The 19,290-nt window shown below is 38.4% G+C and overlaps 1 protein-coding gene across 7 annotated transcripts; it reads left to right on the forward strand.

Moving 5' to 3' along the window:
* Positions 1–10,855: 10,855 nt before the first annotated feature.
* Positions 10,856–19,225, forward strand: MDC1 (mediator of DNA damage checkpoint 1). 7 transcript variants are annotated; one of them, XM_074264799.1, is made up of 15 exons: positions 11,142–11,332; positions 11,698–11,753; positions 12,040–12,181; positions 12,670–13,056; positions 13,141–13,210; positions 13,406–14,358; positions 14,451–14,516; positions 14,916–15,647; positions 15,731–15,774; positions 16,886–17,668; positions 17,742–17,864; positions 18,013–18,195; positions 18,405–18,530; positions 18,680–18,790; positions 18,976–19,225. In XM_074264799.1, exons 3-15 carry the CDS (start codon positions 12,043–12,045, stop codon positions 19,141–19,143), a joined length of 3,885 nt encoding a protein of 1,294 aa, XP_074120900.1. In that variant the 5' UTR covers positions 11,142–11,332; positions 11,698–11,753; positions 12,040–12,042; the 3' UTR covers positions 19,144–19,225. The 7 variants fall into 7 exon arrangements, with proteins under 7 accessions (XP_074120904.1, XP_074120900.1, XP_074120899.1 ...); XM_074264802.1 differs by having other exon boundaries at positions 11,150–11,285; XM_074264800.1 differs by having other exon boundaries at positions 11,176–11,355.
* Positions 19,226–19,290: the final 65 nt, after the last annotated feature.

Below are 19,290 nucleotides of genomic sequence, written 5' to 3' on the forward strand. Positions count from 1 at the left end.
CGCCAGCTATATAGTAGACAAAGCCCGTCTATAGAAGCACTGATTGGTCCATACCAGGCAAGTGTCTGGTACCCATTGGCCTTTCCTCCCGGGACCAAGCGCTATCTTTATTGGGAAATGTAGTTCTCTATTGTTGTCCATGCAGCGAGATGAAAAAGGGAGTGGTAGGATGGTTGGGAGATTATTTTTTATAACTAATAAAAAAAATTAGACTTGGTCTTCCACTTTCTAGAGGATTTTTTTTTTAATTAAACATTAAAAGAGTGTAGGATTCAGATCTGTGGTAAATGGAAAGTCCAGGGATGCAAGGTGGTGATACTGGACTTAAAGTTGGTTATTTTGTGGGCCTTCCTGCTTCAGTATTCCTAGGACTGCCCTGCTAAACTCAAAGAAATGTAAGGAGAGCATAGTTTGAGTTTGGGATAGATAGTTACAGGATCCATTCCTCTTCCCAAGATTCAGATATCTAGCTTCCCCTTTCCCAAAAAGTTTTTTTTTTTTTAAACCTATAATATTATTTTACTAGCCCTGGTTTTGTTTTATAATGTTGGGAAAAGTGGGTGTTCCCAACTTTGTAATTTAGAGGAAATTACATCTAAGACAATTTGATTGTTACTTATTTTTTTTTATTATATATATATATATATTTTATAATATTATCCCTTGTATTCATTTTTCCAAATTACCCCCCCTCCCTCTATTCCCTCCCCCCAACGACAGGCAATACCATACATTTTACATGTGTTACAATATAGTCTAGGTACAATACATGTGTGCGAATATCATTTTCTTGTTGCACAATAAACATTAGAATCTGAAGGTACATGCAACCTGGGCAGACAGATATTAGTGCTATTGATTGTTACTTATAATGAAAATTATAAGATTATTAATTGAGTTACTTGGAGCTATCATAATGTTAAAATCTAAAATTGGTGATTGGAAAGGAGATAAGGTGAAAGTCTTATCTGTATTGGTTCTGGTTATTCACAGCAGTCCAAATAGGATATAAAAGTAAAAAGCAGAGTTAGTTTATTCCTCCCATCCCTTTACAGAGTAAAAAAGATATCAAAGAACACAGCCCACAGCACCCTAAGGATAGATGGAATGGGCAGGCAGGAACAGCAAAGTTCAGCCCTTTTTCTGGGGTGTCTGTCAATTCTCCTAATTTATGAATTTGCCAGGTTTCTTATAATCGTCTTGTGGCAAGATCATCAGTTCTAGAAAAAAAAAAAAGTTTGGTGGTGAGATTCCGAAGCAAGGAATGGATTTAATAAAAATCTATAATTCTATTATATAGAAAAGATTTCTAAGAATTGTTCTTTACACAAGAATTAATTTAAACTTGAGAAGAAGAAAAGCAAAACAAATGAGAGATTTTAAATAAAATCATGTATGACTCTTGGTAAACTATAACTGGTTGTATGTACTGAGTTATCTAAAAGATGTTTCCATTGTTTTAAGAGAATAGTGATCTATTTTTAGCAGAATAATTTGTGTAATATTGAACTTAAAATCATCTATTTAGATATCGAGATAAATTACGAATTTTCTTACTGTGATGAATCTCTTACTGTTACCAGATTATAGTCAATACCTATTATTTAGGATATGTGATCCTTGAGAGCTGAAATACTGAAGCTCTCTAATTATTGGAACTTGCTAATTGAGATAAAATCCCTTGGGATTATTAATGATATTGTTTTAAGTTTTTTTTAGTTCAGGTATGTCTGATACATCATTAAATCAGTAATCCACCATTCTAGAGAAATGCCACCAGCCACTCAAAAGGATAAAATCAATTACAATTGATAGAGATCTGTATCTGGGTAAGAGTTAGGACAATCATTCATTTTGCTTAAAATAGGATTCTCCTGGCTCAGTTTCCCAATTATGTTCCTGTATTTCCCACCTGATTATTCCTGAATCTGGCTATAAGGTGGAATTATTACTGTGAGATTGGTTGTCAATGGTGACTCTTATCTGAAATCAAACAGAAAGTATCAAACAGATACTTTATAATCATGTCCCAGCTTTTCTTTTATAACAAATTTCTATAATCAGAGCAAGTGTAAGTAGAAGACATGAGCACAGTGCAATAATCTTGCTGCTTTCAACCTGAAATATATATACTCATATCCTGAACAAATGATTATTTGACCTAGAGCTAGACAGAGATAGGTAGAGATATATAGATAGATAATATTTATGTAGATATAGATATATAGATAAATGATGGATGGATGGATGAATAGATAAATAGAAAATCCATCCCTATCTCCAGATAGAAATAGGCATGAAATAAAGTCCTTAAATATTTCAAAATGATGTAAGAATAACTGACTTCTTGTACAACATGAAAAATAGGGAAATATATTTTAAAATATTGTAAATGTACAACCCACGTAAGATTGTTTGCCATCTTGGAGAGAGGGGAGGTAAGGAACAAAGAGAGAAAAAGTTTGGAACATAAAATCTTATAAAAATGAATGTTGAAAAATAAAATACTATTGACACACAAAAAAAGAATAATTGAGTATTGATATAACTGTTTGTTATTCTACTGATCATTCAAATTAAATTAAAAAACTCTGTGGTTTGGAGAAAAGACAAAAGTACTTTTAATATAATTGAAATAAAGTCAGATTTTTATAAGTAAATGATTGAACCTAGGGGTGGAAAGCCTCTTCCTGCAAGAGTATTGTTACACATGTTTCTATGCCAACTGGAAATCCCCTCAGCCTGTCATCCTCTTCACTGAATGTCTAACTCTCTTTAAACACTTTGGCAGATGTAGCATTCTTTATTGTTTACAAAATTAACATTCCTAACCCCTTCTAGATAATTTGTTTGATTTATGTTCAGATGATGGAGAATACAGATACCAGTCCTATTTCTGATCCTGAGACTCAGGATTCACTGGATGCTGCTTCAACCAACTTCTGGACCCTTGAGTTCATCACTGTTTCTAGTGGGACCCAAAAGATAGCTCTAAACCCACTCCCAGCAGGAAGCAACTTCAGAAAACAAGACATCACTCCAAAACCGAAAAGATTTTGGGTCCCATTTTGGGCAGAATGAAGGGATGAATAATCCTAGCAAAAGTCCATGTCCCTAGTAGCAAACCAATGTATAGGTGGGCCCCAGGAAGAAATACTGACAGGATTATTTTGTCCTTAAGTGGGCCTTTGTTAAATTTCTTGCTTTGATAGAATTATCTTGTACAAATACAGCTATCTTGAATTGTTATCCACAATTAACTATATACCATTCGGAAGCCAAGCTATAGATGTAAACCCCCTAGATTATTTTGTATAAAGATTCTTAGGTCTCAGACACTTAACACTTCCTAGCCGTGTGACCCTAGGCAAGTCACTTAACCCCAGCCTCAGGGGAAAAAAAAAAAAAAAAAGATTCCTTAATCTCCAGTTGACTTTCTAAGCCAAGCAACTAACATTGTTAGCATCCCTTGCTTTTCTTTATAGGAAAGAGTCCTTTCCTATAAAGGTGCCATATTTCCCCTTATAAAGTGCAAGTTCTGCTAGGGAACTTAGCCTGCCTTATGGCATCATAATAAAGCTTTTGTCCCTTAATTCAAAGATGAACCAAGTCTTTTAATTCTTTCTAAATAACTCCCCACTTTCATGATTTCTTGTACTCCATCAGTATCAACAGATTATGGGAGGTAGTTGGTTTCCACACTCCATTCAAATTAATGTTTCTCAGGCATGGTTCAGGATATCATAGCAACTTGGTCAAGCAGATCACCATGGTAACCCCTCCTAGGCAGCTGAACTGGAGAGGAGAACCATTAAAAGAAAGGAAAGTTGGATTTGGGGTTGCGGAAAAGAAATGGCATTACCTCAAATTGGGATAATTTCCTTAGGGACTATAAAGTCATTATCATTTTTATGTGGAACATAGAGATATAATTAATTCTATTTTAGAGTAATATCATAAAATAACTATTATTTATACAATGCTTTGAAGTTTTCATAGCAATAAAGTATATGTGTATAATACATATACATACACACATACATGTCATCTCATTTAATTATTACAGCAACCTTGTGTGGAAGATACTATATTTATCCTCATTTTACAGATGATAGAAATTAAAAGAACTTAGGGTTCTAACTGAGATCTTGGCTCTGAGTCCAGCATTCTATACATTATCCTACTGTCCAAATAGAAGAAAGTCATATCATGTTATCTGTAGTAAAATTTGTCCCAAGAGCAATGATGTCATCAATTCCTTATTAAAAATTTGTGAACCAGGACTACCAGTTACATATGTCACTGCTATATTTAATAAAATGATACTTTGGATAATAATAATACAAAGAATAATAAGATATATATGTATGTACTTATATACTAGTTTGAAACTAAATAATTCAATTTTTAAAAATTTTAATAGTATTTTTTCCCAAATATATGCAAAAATAGGTTTCAACATTCACCTTTGCAAAACCTTCTTTTCCAATTTTTTTCTCCTTCCTACTTCCCCTCCCTCAAGAAAACAAGCAATCCAATATAGGTTAAAAATGTGCAGTTTTTCCAAACATATTTTGATATTTGTCATACTGCACAAATAAAAGCCAATCATAAGAGAAAAAAACATGAGAGAGAAAAAAACACAAGCAAACAAATGAAAACAAGGTGAAAATACTATGCTTTGATCCACATTCATTTCATAGTTCTTTCTCTAGATGTGGATAACACTTTCCATCACAAGTTTATTGGAATTGCCTTAAATCAATTTATTGCTGAAAAGAGTCAAGTCCGTCACAGTTGATCATCACATAATCTTGTTATTACTATGTACAATATTCTTTTCGTTGTACTCACTTTATTCAGCATCAGTTCATGTAAGCCTTTTCAGACTTTTCTGAAATCACCCAGCTCATCATTTCTTATAGAACAATGATAATCCATTACATGCATATACCATAACTTATCCAACCATTCCCCAATCAATGGGCATCCATTCAATTTCCAATACCTCGCCACTTCAAAAAGGGCTGCTATAAACATTTTTGTACATGTGGGTGCTTTTTCCTTTCTTACAATCTCTTTGGGATACAGACACAGTAGATACACTGCTGGATTAAAGGGTAATTGTGTAGAAAGTGTTTTGTAATTCATCCAAAAGAATGAGACAACAAACTAAAACTTATGGTATGTAGTCAAAGCAGTTTTTATAGGGAGTTTTATATAATTAGATGCTTACAAGAATAAAATAAAGAAAAAAGATCAATGAACTAACTGGGCATACAACTAAAAACTCTAGAAAAAAGAACAAATTAAAAACTTCCAATTACATACCAAATTAGAAATTCTTAAAATAAAAGGGGAGATTAGTAAAATTGAAAGAAAACCATTGAACTAATAAACAAAACTAAGAGCATACATAGGAATAAATGGAATTTTTCTTACTGATAAGTAGCATCTATCTAGTACCATGAGCAAGCATTATATATAATAGGGATAAGCTAGAAGCCTTCTAATATAGATTAGGGATAAAACAAAGTTGCTCATTATTATCACTCTTATTCAATATTGTACTAGAAATGTTAACTTTAGCAATAAGGGAAGAAAAAGGAATTGAAGGTATTAAAGTAGGTAATAAGGAAACATGTTAAGGGACATTCAGTTCTCCAGAACCCTCCACAGCTGTGGATCATAGCATCTGAAGGAATTTCAGGGCAGCCTTTACTGACACAGGTCAGACAACGAAACTGTTTCTATTTTTTGTTTGATCCATTCCTCCTTTAGGATTAGATTATTTCATTTCCATTTAATTTTTGGATTACTTTTCCATGGCCCATGTAATTTTTATTGCATCTGAAAAGGCTGCATTTGCTATTTATGCCTTTTTGCTTTTCATAGTGAGGTTTTTATGCCTTAATACATGATCAGTTTTTTTGTATGTAATGTATACATTTTTTCTATTCCTATTCAAATTTCTCAAAGGATCTATCATACTTAAGTTTTCAAAAATTCTATTCACTTCATTAACTTCTTTCTTGTTTATTTTGTGGTTAGATTTATCAAGTTCTGATAGAGGGAGGTTGAGAATCCCCATTAGTGTGGATTGGACTTGATTTCATTTGTGCAATGAATTTCCCCCAACAATAAAGATCTGTAATTTCTCTTCAACTTACAGTTTTAAGACACTTGCCTGGAAAATTGAGAAGTTGAATGACTTCATAATAGTCTATAAGATCATTCTATTTTAAAATATGTTTATTATGTTTGCTTTTTACACTTTATCACTTCCCAATAATCCTCCTTAAAATGTAATATTATTCTGTTACATATTTAAACCATAGTTTGTTCAGCAATTCCTCAATTAATTGGGCATTCAATTTTAAATACTTTAAACATTACAAGCATTTATTTTCTATCAATCCCATTCTCTACTACTATAACTGAAAAACAAGAAAGATAAAACCTTTGTAACAAATATGAATAATCAAATAAAACAAATTCCTACATTGGCATAGATGCAGTTGTATCTCTTATTTTGCATATTTTGTTCATTCTCTCTATTAGGAGATGGGCAATATTCTTCATCAACAGTCTTCTGGAATCATAATTGGCTATTGTATGGGTCAGAGTTATTATTTACTTTCAACTTGTTTATTTTTAAAGTGTTGTTATGGTATAAATTATTCTTTTGCTTCTGCTCGTTTCATTTTATCGGTTGATACAAGTCTTCTGGAAGTATCAATTTTTATCATTGCTTACAGTACAATAATATTCCAATATATTTGCTTACTAAAATGTGTTTAGCCATTCAACTAGATGATTGGTACCTTCTTACTTTTTTTTTTTGGCTATCACAGAAAGATATATTACAAATATTTTTGTTTATATGGATTATTTCCCTTTTTCTTTGATCTCATTGAGATATAGACTTAGTAGCTATATGGTGAGGTCAAAGAGTCTGCACAATTTAGTAACTTTTTTTGGAATAGTTCCAAATTTTCAGAGTCACTGGACTAATTCAAAACTCCACCAGGGATACATGTATCTGTTTTCCCTGAGCTCCCTACAACATTTGTCACTTTCCTTTTTTATTTGCCACAATCTGATGATTATGAGATATAACCTTAGAGTTGCTTCTTTCAAAAGTCAATTAAAATCTCTCCCCTTCTGCAATAACTCTTTTCCCAGACCAAATATATGTATAAATCATATTTGTACACGATTGTTTGCATACTATTTCAATTCCTCACCACAAATTGGTGAGTCTCTTGAGAGCAGGGCCTGGGTTTTTTGTTTATTACCTTTTTTTTTTGAGTTCCCAGGACTCAGCAAGTGCCTGATATATAGTAGATACATTTAATAATTAATATTTCATAATAAATAGATGATGGGGAAAAAAATTACAGCAAGTTTCTCTGATAAAGGACTTTTCTCAAATATGTAAAGAACTGAACCAAATTTATAAAAAGAGTCATTCCCTTGTTGAAAAATAACCAAAGAATATGAAGAACCATTTTTCAGAAGGAATCAAAGCTATCACTAGTCACATAAAGAGTGCTCTCAATTTGGAACTATGCCCAAAGAGCTATCACATTGTGCATACTCTTTGATCCAGTTTTTACTGGGTTTGCCTACCAGAGATCATAAAAAAGGGAAGGACCCACATGTCCAAAAATGATTGTAATCTCTTTTTGTAGTGACAAGAAACTGGAAACTTTTAGATGACCATCAGTTGAAGAATGACTGAATAAGTTATGGGATAGGTATGTTATGGAATATTATTGTTCTATAAGAAATGATCAGCAGGATGATTTCAGAAAGGCCTGAAGAGACTTATATGAACTGATGCTAAATAAAGCTAGTAGAACCAAAAGAACACAGTATACAGTGGCTACAAAATCATGTGATGATCAACTCTGATGAACTTGGCTCTTTTCAGCAATTAAGTGATTTAGGCCAATGCCAATGGATTTGTGATGGAGAGAGCCATCTCCATCCAGAAAGAACGCTGTGGGAACTGAATGTGGATCACAACATAGTATTTGCATCTTTTTTGTTGTTTGCTTTTTTTTTTCTTTCTCATTTTTTTTCTTTTTTGATCTGATTTTTCTTGTGCAGCATGATAAATGTGGAAATATGTAAAGAAGAATTGCACATATTTAAAACATATTAGATTGCTTGCTGTCTGGAGGGGTGGGGTGGTGGGAAGAGGGATGGAGAAAAACTTGGAATATAGAGTATTGCAATGGTGAATGTTGAAAAGTAACTTTGCATGTATTTTAAAAATTAAAAGCTATTATTAAAATATATTTCTTAAAAATGCATAGGATAAAATATATTGATTAACAAAGGAAACTAATATATAATTAGTTTCAATATATGAAATAAAAATAACTTTAAAAAAAAATTTACACAACATGAATGTGATTTTACACAATGGATTCTAGTATAAAATATTGTTTTTAAAATATATTTCAGTTATCTTTCTTTTTAACATCACTTGTATTTCCCAATGTATACTTTCTTCCTTTTGCTTCCAAGGAATCTTGAAAACAAGAATGAAAAAAAAAATTAAAAAAAAAGATAAGTGTTCTAAAGAATTATTGATTAGATAAATGCAAATAAGAACTCTGAGATAGCCCCATCATACCTATCAAATTGGCTAACAAGACAAAAAAAGAAAATGACAATTGCTGGAAGGGATATAGAAAAATTGGGATACTAATGCAATGCTGGTGGCATTGTGAACTAGTCTAACTCTTCTAGAGAACAATTTGGAACAATACCTAAAGTTCTATAAAACTTTGCAGATTCTTTGACCCAGCAATATCATGACTAGGTCTTCCCAAAGAGATGAAAGGAAAGAGAAAAGAATCTATTTATACACAAATATTTATAGCTGATCTTTTTATGGTGGCAAAATATTCACAATCAAGGGGATATCCATAAATTGAGGAACAACAGAACAAGTTGTGGAGTATGACAGACAGTAATGAAATACTATTGTGTTGTAAGAAATGATGAAGGGGATGGTTTCACAAAAACCTGGAAGACTCATATGAATTGATATAAAATTAAGTGAGCAGAACCAGGAGAACATTGTACACTAACAATATTGCAAGGATGATCAACTGTGAAAAATGGCTATTCTAACAAGACTCTCATTAAAAGATGCTATACATCTCCAGAGAAAGAACTAATCAATTCAAATGAAGTTTACTTTTTAAATTTTTTCTTTATTTTTCTTTTAAGCTTTATTAATATTGTTATCCTTATTCTTTTTTTTCTTTATTCTTTTATTTCTTTATTTCTGTTTTGTACTATGGATGTTATGGAAATGTTTTGCATGATTTCATATGTATAATTGATATCAAATTGCTTGCCTTCTTGAAGATGGGGGAGAGGTGAGGGAGAGGGAGGAAAATTGGAACCCAAATTTTAAAAAATGTTAAAACTTTTACATGTAATTGGGAAATATTTAACAAAATATAAATATTTTTTAATAAATGTTAATTGAGTGACTTTGGGTTTATGGGATATTAAAACTACTGTATTGTTTGCTTTTATATGTTGTGTACCTAATCTGTTCTATTTTTTAAACTAGTATTAAGTCAACTTGATTGATGAGATAAGCAGAAGGTTTCTGCTGTCAGCAATAAACATACAATGCCAGAATCCAGTGGGCCCCAGTGAGCCAAGCACTCACAGGTAGATTATACCTACCTATAGCAAGATGTTGAGATATCCAATCACAGACACAAAATCCCATACAGCACCTACACGTGTAAATCTTCTCTGAGGCTGTCCACCTTTCCTGATTTACTCTCAATCTCCCTTCTCTATATAAACTCTAGCCTCATTCTGTTAAAGGTGCTTCTCCACTTATGGAGCATTAACCTCATTAAACGCCTTTACCCTCTGAACCTGAATTCTGAGAAAAAACCGAGACACTTCTGAACCCCAAATTTGATGATTATTTGACATCTGGCACCACTAAGATCCCTTCCTTTCCACTTTTTCATTATTTTCCTGAAGATTCTTGAAACTTTCTCATTCTTTTTTTCACTTTTTTCTGTCCCTGTAATTATTTGGCAGTTTAACATAGCATTGAATAAGTAAATGTAGATCATTTTGTCATTTTTATTATATTGGCTTTGCCTATCCACAAATAATGCTTTCTGGTTATTTAGATATCTCTTTTGTCAGAGTTTTGTAATTTGTATTCTGTGTCCTGCAACTTTACTCGTTATATTCGCTGTTAGCACCCATTTTGCTTTGAGTTTTTACTTCCTTCCCAAAAAGTGTTCAGAATATTTTGATAGATATGAGTCCTTTCTGCCTCTAATGTCCTTGGAACATTTCCCCGTGCCTGACAGCTCGCAGTCCTGGTGATATTGCTTTATCCACTTTCTTGGGTCTGAGATGAAACCTTTTTGACATTTAATTATCATTAATGGTAACATTGTTTTACACATTTGTGATTCTTCCCCACTGCTGCTGTGGGCATAAAACTTATCGATAGTTGTAAAGATTTCTCCTCCTCCTAAAAAAACCATATAGCTTCTCACTCAAGCGGTATTCATTTTGTTCCTACAAAGATGATTTATTTTGCCTTTTGCCATTTCATTCCCTAATCCATTCCTGTTTTTGCATTCTCCTCCTAACTAACAATAGTCTCATCTATTCTATTTCTCCTGAGTCAGCAGGGGGCAAGCCAGGGAAGACGGAGAATGGGTAGTGTGGTCGCTGCTGACGCGGTGACTGGGCGTTTTCGTCCCCCTTCCCCCCCCACGCTGTCGCAGTCAGTGCGCGCCACACGGCGAGGTTACAGTTTAGACACTGCGCGAGAGCCGCAGGCCGTATCGGAGGTTAACCTTCGAATCTTAGAGTTTATGGCCAATCTCGGAGTGCCGTTGGAGGCGCGCGAGGCGGCCCCACCTCTACGGTCATCCGGAGCCAATGTAAAAGCGAGGCAGCGCAGCGGCCACTTCCCGAAGTGAAGACGAGAGCGCTTTTCCTGGATCTGTCCCAGAGCCACGCGGCAGGCTCGGCCAATCCTGGAGCGAATCACCCTTGAGAGATGGCAGAAGGAGCCAATCAGAGCGTCAGAGCTCGTGGTAGAGGAACAAATTGACTGCTTGTTAGTGTGGCGCGCGCGCGGACCCGAATCCTGTGAGTTCGGAGGCTCTCCAACTACCCTTTTGACTGGACGCCATCTTGAACCCCTTCTCTTGAGGGAGGCAAAGAGGCCATTCGGGTGGGAAAGTCTAGGCGGGAGCTCTTTGGAGGTTTGCTTCCTGCGATTCCTGCCGCCCCTAGTCTAACGGGCTAACAGGTTCGAGGGCCCTGAGTCTCGTTGTAAGATCTCCGGAATCTTGATGGTTTGGGGCGCTCACTGGTCACGCAGTGGATTGGGGGTCTGGGTGATAGCAGCCCGCTAAAGTGGAGGAGGGGAGGCCTTAATTTTACTTTGATGTGCTCCTCGCTTAGTCTCCGGCCAGAGAGAGGGTGTGGCCCAGGTGGGTGGGTGAGACGGCCTAGGTCCCTCCCCTTCCGCCATTCTTCACCCTTACTCCCCCTGAGGGTAGGGGTCAACTCCAGCATCTTAAGAGTTTGGGTTGCTGGCTTGTTTTTTTCATTTTAAAGAGATGGACGTGATGTTATGTAATGGTCTTAGCTCAAGCCCCTTGTTTTTTGCAGATGAGGAAATTTAAGACCCAGAGAACTTTAGTGACTTGATCAAGGTCACACAGGTTGTAAGTAGCAGAGCCAGAATTGGGTTCCTTCATCCCATCCCCCATACAGACACACACACACACACACACACACACACACACACACACACACACACGCGTCTCTTCTGTTACCTTGGCCTAGATCTCCGAATGAGGGAGTCCTTGGTCCGCACTGTTCCTATGTCTCAGATGTATTTTCCCAAATGCTTTATTACCCCTCTGCACTCCTCCTCCTCCTCTTCTCTCGCCGGATGCTTGTTCGCTCTGAGGTGGTAGCATCTCTTTCCCTTTGTTTTCTCCATGATAGATAATGGAGGACACTCAATTGCTGGACTGGGAGACTCAGGAGGAGGAGGAGACTGAGGATTCCAATGGCTCTCCGCCCCGGTTAGGTTTGGAGCCTGTGGGGCGGCTGCACCTGTTCAGCAGTGTTCGAGGCCCTGAGAAAGGTCAGAGGGTATTGGGTTTTAAAGGAAAAAGGGAGAGGTGGGCAGTGACACAGATGGGGGTGGAGTAGAGGGGGTCCCAGCGATTGATTTGTGGCAGGAGAGACAGTGAGAAAATACTTACTGGTTTGACCTAACTCAAGATAATTCATAGCTAACTAACCCAGATAGATTTGGGGAATATTCCTTTTGTGATGACTTAGGAGATACACATAAAACCAATAAGGAGGAGGTAAATTAGATATGGCTCAGCAATGGCCTGTGCTTCCTAATGCTTCTGTCCCAATTACAACTTCCCTCCCATATATTGGGAATCCTTTATTGTTTCCTAAAGAAAATCCTATAGCTTCCCACCTCCCTTTTTTTTTTTTCCCCTAGAGAAAAAACAAATTCAATGATGAGGAAAACCAAAAAAGAAAATTCATTAAAGATTAGGAATGGGGCAGATTCCTGGCTTTTGAATTAATACCTTATTGAATTTTCACTTCCAGATTTCCTGCTGTACCCTGGGGAGAATGTGGTTGGCCGAATACCGGGCTGTGCTGTGGCTCTGCCTTTTCCATCTATTTCCAAACATCATGCAATAATTGAGATTCCAGCTCAAGGCAGGGCACCTATCCTTCGAGATTGTGGGAGCCTCAATCATACACGCCTTCTGAGACCTCCCAAGCTCCTAAGCCCTGGGGTGGGCCACCAATTGAGGGACCAAGACTTGGTACTCTTTGCTGACCTGCCATGCCAATATCACCGTTTGGGTGTCCCCCTACTTCCTGGCCCCCGGGGGGCTCTAAATGTGGAGGAGACACCCAGGGTTCCAGGGACAGGGGGACCCCAGTTCCAGGGGACCTTATTGGCTGAAGACTCAGAGGAAGAAGGAGGTAAAATTTGAGGTATCAGGATAGTGAAAGATAGGGAGAAGAGCCTGGAGAATATGAAGTTACAAAGTTTATTCTTCTTCCTAGATTCTCCTTTGGATAGGAGTATAGAGGTACCTGTCACATATTCCCCTTCTGAAACTGTAGTACCAGAGAGGTGAGTATTGAGGAGCCAGATTGCCAAGTCTACCTGGGGAAGCTTAATGTCGAGAACCAAAGGTGTAATAGCTAGGCCCTTAATAGTTTTTAGTCAGAGTGGAAGGGGAAGAGAACTGGGAACTAGAGTTCTGGGTACCTGAGTCCTTTCTTGGGATCTGAATTCCAAGTTCTCTATTTTTCACTTTTTCATCAGTGATGTGGAAGGCGCTTCACCAGGCTCCAAGGGCCCTGCACTGCCTCTTACATTCATTCTGGATAGTGACACAGATGAAGAGGAGGATCCTCCCCCAATGGACCCTTCTTCAATTACCAGGAGAACTTCTGTTGTAGATAAGGAGTGGAGTAGGACTGGTGGAGAGAACCATCCCTCAGCTATGGGAAGAGATAGTGATACAGATGTGGAAAGAGATGAGAACATCATGGCAATTCCATCTGGGGTACATGTGAAGGAGAGTTTGCCCCCTGACAGGGACAGTGATACGGATATTGATGATGACAGTCTCCAAAGGATCTCAGTTGTGACACCTTTAATTGGGACTCAACCTTCTTCCTTGGAAGAAAGTGGTACAGATCTGGAAGAGGAGGGTCTTTTAGTGAGACCAGCTAAAGCACACTTGGAAATGGGCCAGCCTGATATGGGGGACAGTGATACAGATATAGAAGAAGACTTAATCCCAGCAACGACACTCGAAGTCCATCAGGGCAAAGATCAGTTACTCAAAGGTGGGACAAACAATACAGATACAAAAGAGGAAGGGTCCCCAACAGAACTCCCCACTATACATCTGAACAAGGACCAACATTCCATTGATAGGACTGGGAGCAATGACACAGATGGGGAAGACAATGGATCTCTTCATATGAACAGCCAACTTCTAGCTGAAGAGAACAGAGTTGAAGGTACCCCAGTGATTGATCAACTGAAAAGGATCACTAAAAAAGTTGGGACCCGGGGGAGGATATCTATAACAAAAGTGGAGCATGGTCTGTCTCCCTTCCCAAGGGTTAGCTCAGTAGGCATAGTATTGGAAACAAGCATTCAAGAGAAGTCAGCCCAGGTACTTTTGGAAGGAACCCAGAATTACATAGAACGAGAGAGTAATCCAGATGTGGAAAGTACTGAAGATTTCCAGAGCAAGAGTGATGGTGAGTTTTAGTGTCACTTTCAATGCCCAGCCTTCTATAGAAAACTTCAAGGATGAGTTCTGAGGCTAGTATCTTTTTTTTTAACTCCTCAGATAATTCAGACCTGGATTTACAAGATACTCAGTGCTTTGTAGAAGGAGGGAATCAGAACTGTGGAGGTGAGACCCACCCTGGAATCAGATACCTAGGTCCCTAATGGAAATAAAAGCTCTGTTACTGTGTCCCTCAATGGGAATAGGAGTAGGAATAAAAAGTGTCCCAGGATTAGAGTTGGGGCTGTAAGGCAGAAACCTAGATCCTGGGTAGATGTTATTTACTCTTTCCTTGTGTTATGAATAGTAAGCATTTGAAAGTGAAGTCCATGCAGATAGATTCCTGTTCAACCTTGGGTTTGGTCTACACTCAAAACCTTCAGTCCTCATGTATCTGAATCTCCCCAAATCTGCAAACGTTTCCCTACCCTAATTTGTCTCTGTTTTACTCAACAGTCTACAAAACTTGTCTACATTTTGATTTTATGATACCTCTGTTTGTTTCTCTCCCTTGATTTCTCCTAGATGGTCCAGATGAGCCTTGGGAAATCTTGGCTACACAGCCCTTCTGCTCGGAGCAGTCAGAGGCATCAGGAACTCTACCTACCAACTCTTATATTGTAGACCATAGAACTTGTCCCATACCACCTAAGATAGCCTCAGACCTAGAGCCAGACAGTGCAGAAAAAACAGAGCTCTCAATAAATCAAGACACAAATTTAAACACAGAAATCTCGGGACAAACTAAGGAGGGTGACATAGAGAGGCAGGTAATAGAAATAGACACACCTAGAATAACACCAGAGAGAAAAATGGAAAAGGAGACCTTTAAGAGAAAGACATTGGCAAATAAGGCAAAGAGATCAAAGAGAAAGAAAGTGAGTCCAGTTGTACAAACAGAAATACCAGAAAGAGGACAGAGATGTAAATCAGATAGAGGAATGCAGAATGTTATGACAGAGACAGGCATCAAAAGCTGTGGAGAAATAAAGGTACTAGATAAGGAAATGGAGAGGCAAACCCCTGAGAAAGACATATCTGAGAAACAAGCGCCAGAAAGAAAAACCAAGAGTCCAGTGGTAGAAATGAAAGTGCCCAAAGAAATGCTGGAAAGAGAGGCAGAGGGACAGATGTCAGAAGACTATGATCAGGAGGTCCAGAATGCTACTCCAGTACCAAAATCTAAAGTTGGGGAAGGGAATCTGCAGAAATTATCCTTAAACCCCCAAATCTCCAATGACAGCAGACATCATAGAGGTGAGTGACAGAGGACATCTTTATTTCAGTCCCTAGAAAGATTACCAAATGCCCAGCCAAACTTATTTTCTCTATTTATCCAGGCCTCAGTGATGATAAAATTTTGCCTCTTGAGGAAGTGTCAATGGTAAGAGCTTTTCTTCTTTTCTCCCACCTCTTAATTGCTATTCAGTTCTACAAAATCTTTCTTCTGCCTTACTCTTAAGTTCTTGATGTTGATGCTCTGCATAATCTTTTTCCCTGCTCCAAATTACTTGTCATTTCTTTCACATTATTCTGTCCTCTTTTGTTCTACCCCATCTAATTTCCAGTTAGCTATTTAATTTTCACAGTGTCATTATTTACAACTGTATCTAAATTTGCCTTAGTGAACCAGGAGCTTTCTTCCTTTTGTTTCTCTCCTTGCCTTTCCTCATCCCCAGTACTGTTGTTTTGTAGAGCCTTTTGGTAGATATAGTGGAAGTGGAACACAAAAAGGTCCAGAAAAAGAAATGAATGACTAAAGTATGAGTTTACTACATGCAAAGATCTATGCTAAGCTAGAACTACAAATAAAAAAGACGGGTCCTGGTCCCAAGGAGCTCCCATTCTGATGGGAGAATATGGCATATATGGAAGGTTTCAGCTATAAGTGAGGTGGAAAGGTCTCATCAATATCGGGGTGCTGAGGCAAAGGCAGATAGATGGTAGTGCCTTGTTTCTAGTTTCATTTTTATTGATAGAATATTGGTTTCTGATGTTAAATCATTTGATACCAGATGAAGCATTGCTATTCCTAAGGTTCAAGAGTTCTATGGCTATCTCCATAAGCATTGAGGAGAGATGACAGAGTAGTGGTATTTTAATTTATCTGGCATATATTGCCTTCTAACTTGCCCTCAACGAGTGCCTTGTTGTTTCTGCTGGGCTGGCTTGTTTGTCCTGTGGATAATGCTACTTTGTAGTTGGTAAGGATGTCTAGCTCTATCCATTGAAGTTGACTTCCCAGTCTGGCTTATGAGGACTAGACATTGGAAGCTGGACCAATGATTTGGGGGTGCTGCTACACAAATGGTCAATAGTTTTTGCTGGTGGTAAGAAAGAAGATGGGATCTTCTGTGTAAATAATTTTTGGTAGTTCTTTTGAAGAATTTTCAGTTTGATGGGGAAAAGAATACAAAGGAGCAAATGCAAATTAATGTAATATAAACTTGAGTATATTAATCCTGTCCTTTGATCACTATCCAATTTGTCTGCAGGATGAACAGGATTTCTCAAATGTACCTCTTGTAGCATCTAAAGTTGCAGTCCCTGAAGCCTCAGCCCCTTCTTCAACTCCCAGAATCACCAGGAGCCAGAATAGAAGAACATTCAAACCACCCCATTCTTCGTCTCCAGCTTCCCAGGAATCACCTATTTTAGCAACACCACGAAGCAGGAGGCAGGGGATTCTCTTGGCCCCAAATACTGAACCTCCTCTTCTTGAAGATTCTAGAGACAAATCAGAGTCTTCTTTCCAGAGTCAGACACAGAAGCCTTTTAGTACCTCCTCTCCACTCTTGACCTCTGAGCTCCACCCTCCCATCCCTGAAGAATTGCCTATAATCCCTGATCCCCATCCTCAGACTCGTCAAAACAGGAAACGGGGGACCACTGGAACTCGTAGTTCTACTTCAGTCATATCCTTCCCTGGGCACTCCCCTTCCATTCCAACAGAGAGATCTGAAACCCTTGTGCCCCCACCAAGGGCTCTCCGAAGTCAGAGAGCAGGGGTGGGAGAAAGTTCTGAGTCACTCACAGCCACGCCAGAGTCATCCTGTTCTCTGACACCTGAGGCATCTGTCCCTCGAGCTACCAGGAGCCGGAGGGTAGGAGCACTAGATACCCTTGGCTCTACTCCAGAGGCCCAGCCCAAGCTCTCAGGCCGAAAGCGGCCTCCAACTACCAAGGAAACATCACCATTTTCCAAGCAACCTCGGAGAGGTCGATCCCAGAGACAATCTATCAAGGAAGAGGAAGATGAGAAGCCAGTGGAAGTTGAGGTAAGGAAAAGGGATGAGGATTAACTCAGGTAAGGTCATACTAAGAACTCATTGGGATTTATCTAAACCTCAGACTGCAGTGAAGACTCCTGTGAAGGTTGCAGAACTAGCAGTTCACACAAAGGAAATCATCAAGGGAATACCTGGACGGATTTTGCGGCGAGCTAGACTTAATCGAGAACTAAGAGCTCCTAAGGTATGGAGAGGAATTGAGAGAAAAGTCAGGGTTTTAGAAGTGGTAATAAAAAATTTTCATTAGATAAGTGAAAGAGGATGTTAAAAGGAATCAGTGGGGAGGTATAGGTTTTCTGGGGTTCAGTGAATGATGACTTTTTTCCCTACAGGTGTTATTCACAGGTGTAGTAGATGCACGAGGAGAACAGGCTGTGCTGGCACTAGGTGGAACTCTGGCCAGTTCAGTGGCAGAAGCTTCACATTTGGTAACAGATCGAGTTAGACGTACAGTCAAATTCCTATGTGCCCTGGGCCGGGGAATACCTATTCTGTCTCTGGAATGGTTGCACCAGGTGAGAGAGTAGGAGGTATTTAGAACAATAATAAATACATATGGCCAAAGATTAAAATACTGAATGAAATTTTTGTACATAGATATAAATTGAAAAAATGGGGAGAACTGTTTCTAGGAAAATAAAAGGAAGAATTTGGGGGAAGGGTTAATGAGTAGACAGGTAGAAGAATCCTACAGAGGACTTGGCCTGACTCTCCCTACCTCTAGTCCCAAAAAGCTGGTCGATTCCTGGCACCTGATGAATTTGTGGTGAATGATCCTGAGCAGGAGAACAACTTTGGTTTCAGCCTTCGAGAGGCACTGAGTCGTGCTCAGGAGAGGGGCCTCCTGGAGGTGAGTGGGGCCCTGGTCTTAAATTTTCCCCCTAGATAATGTCCATCAACCTACCCTCAACCCACTGTCTTGTCCTGAAGGCCTTTCCTTAATCTCTGTAGAAGTCTTGTTTTCTTGTCCAATTCTCAGTTGGCCTCTTTTCTCCTCAGGGCTATGAGTTCTATGTGACCCCCGGAGTGCAGCCCCCACCCCCTCAAATGGGAGAGATAATCACATGCTGTGGGGGTACTGTGCTTTCTAGCATGCCTCGGGTCTATAAGGTATGATTTGAAATTAGGAAGGTAGTGGTTTGGAAATAGAGCTAGAGGGTGGAAGAATTGGAGAAGGGAAGATGTGATGGGAGCATATAGGGAGAAGTTTTTATGCTGGTAGTACCATATGCTTCTATTCTGAATCCATCTCTTTCCATCTTTGTTCTTTTCTTTTTTGTTGTCTCTGTCCTTAGCCCCAGAGACTAGTGATTTCATGTCCCCAGGATCTCTCAAGATGCTCTGCTGCTGTTCGGGCTAAACTGCCCCTCCTTTCGCCAGAGTTCCTGCTCACTGGGGTGCTGAGGCAGGAAGCCCAGCTAGAAGCATTCCTCCTCTCCACCTCAGACCCTTTACCTTCTTAATGCCCTTAAGAATCCTACCCACAATGTCCTGCTTACACTGTTTAAATACACAAACGGTAAAATAAACTATTTAGAAGAAAAATGTGTTTCATAAAAGATTGGCATGATGTAAAGAATTTTCAAGGTGGGAGAGGTGACAATAAGATT

Source organism: Sminthopsis crassicaudata, chromosome 4 (genome assembly GCF_048593235.1).
Source record: "Sminthopsis crassicaudata isolate SCR6 chromosome 4, ASM4859323v1, whole genome shotgun sequence".
Taxonomy (NCBI): Eukaryota; Metazoa; Chordata; class Mammalia; order Dasyuromorphia; family Dasyuridae; genus Sminthopsis; species Sminthopsis crassicaudata.

What these genes read in the sequence shown, in the direction of transcription:
- MDC1 (XM_074264803.1), top strand. Translation starts at nt 12,043, where the DNA reads ATGGAGGACACTCAATTGCTGGACTGGGAGACTCAGGAGGAGGAGGAG. An exon ending in TGACAGCAGACATCATAGAG is followed by an intron (nt 15,648 to 15,730) that starts GTGAGTGACAGA and finishes CTATTTATCCAG; the next exon opens with GCCTCAGTGATGATAAAATT. An exon ending in CTCTGGAATGGTTGCACCAG is followed by an intron (nt 18,196 to 18,404) that starts GTGAGAGAGTAG and finishes CCCTACCTCTAG; the next exon opens with TCCCAAAAAGCTGGTCGATT.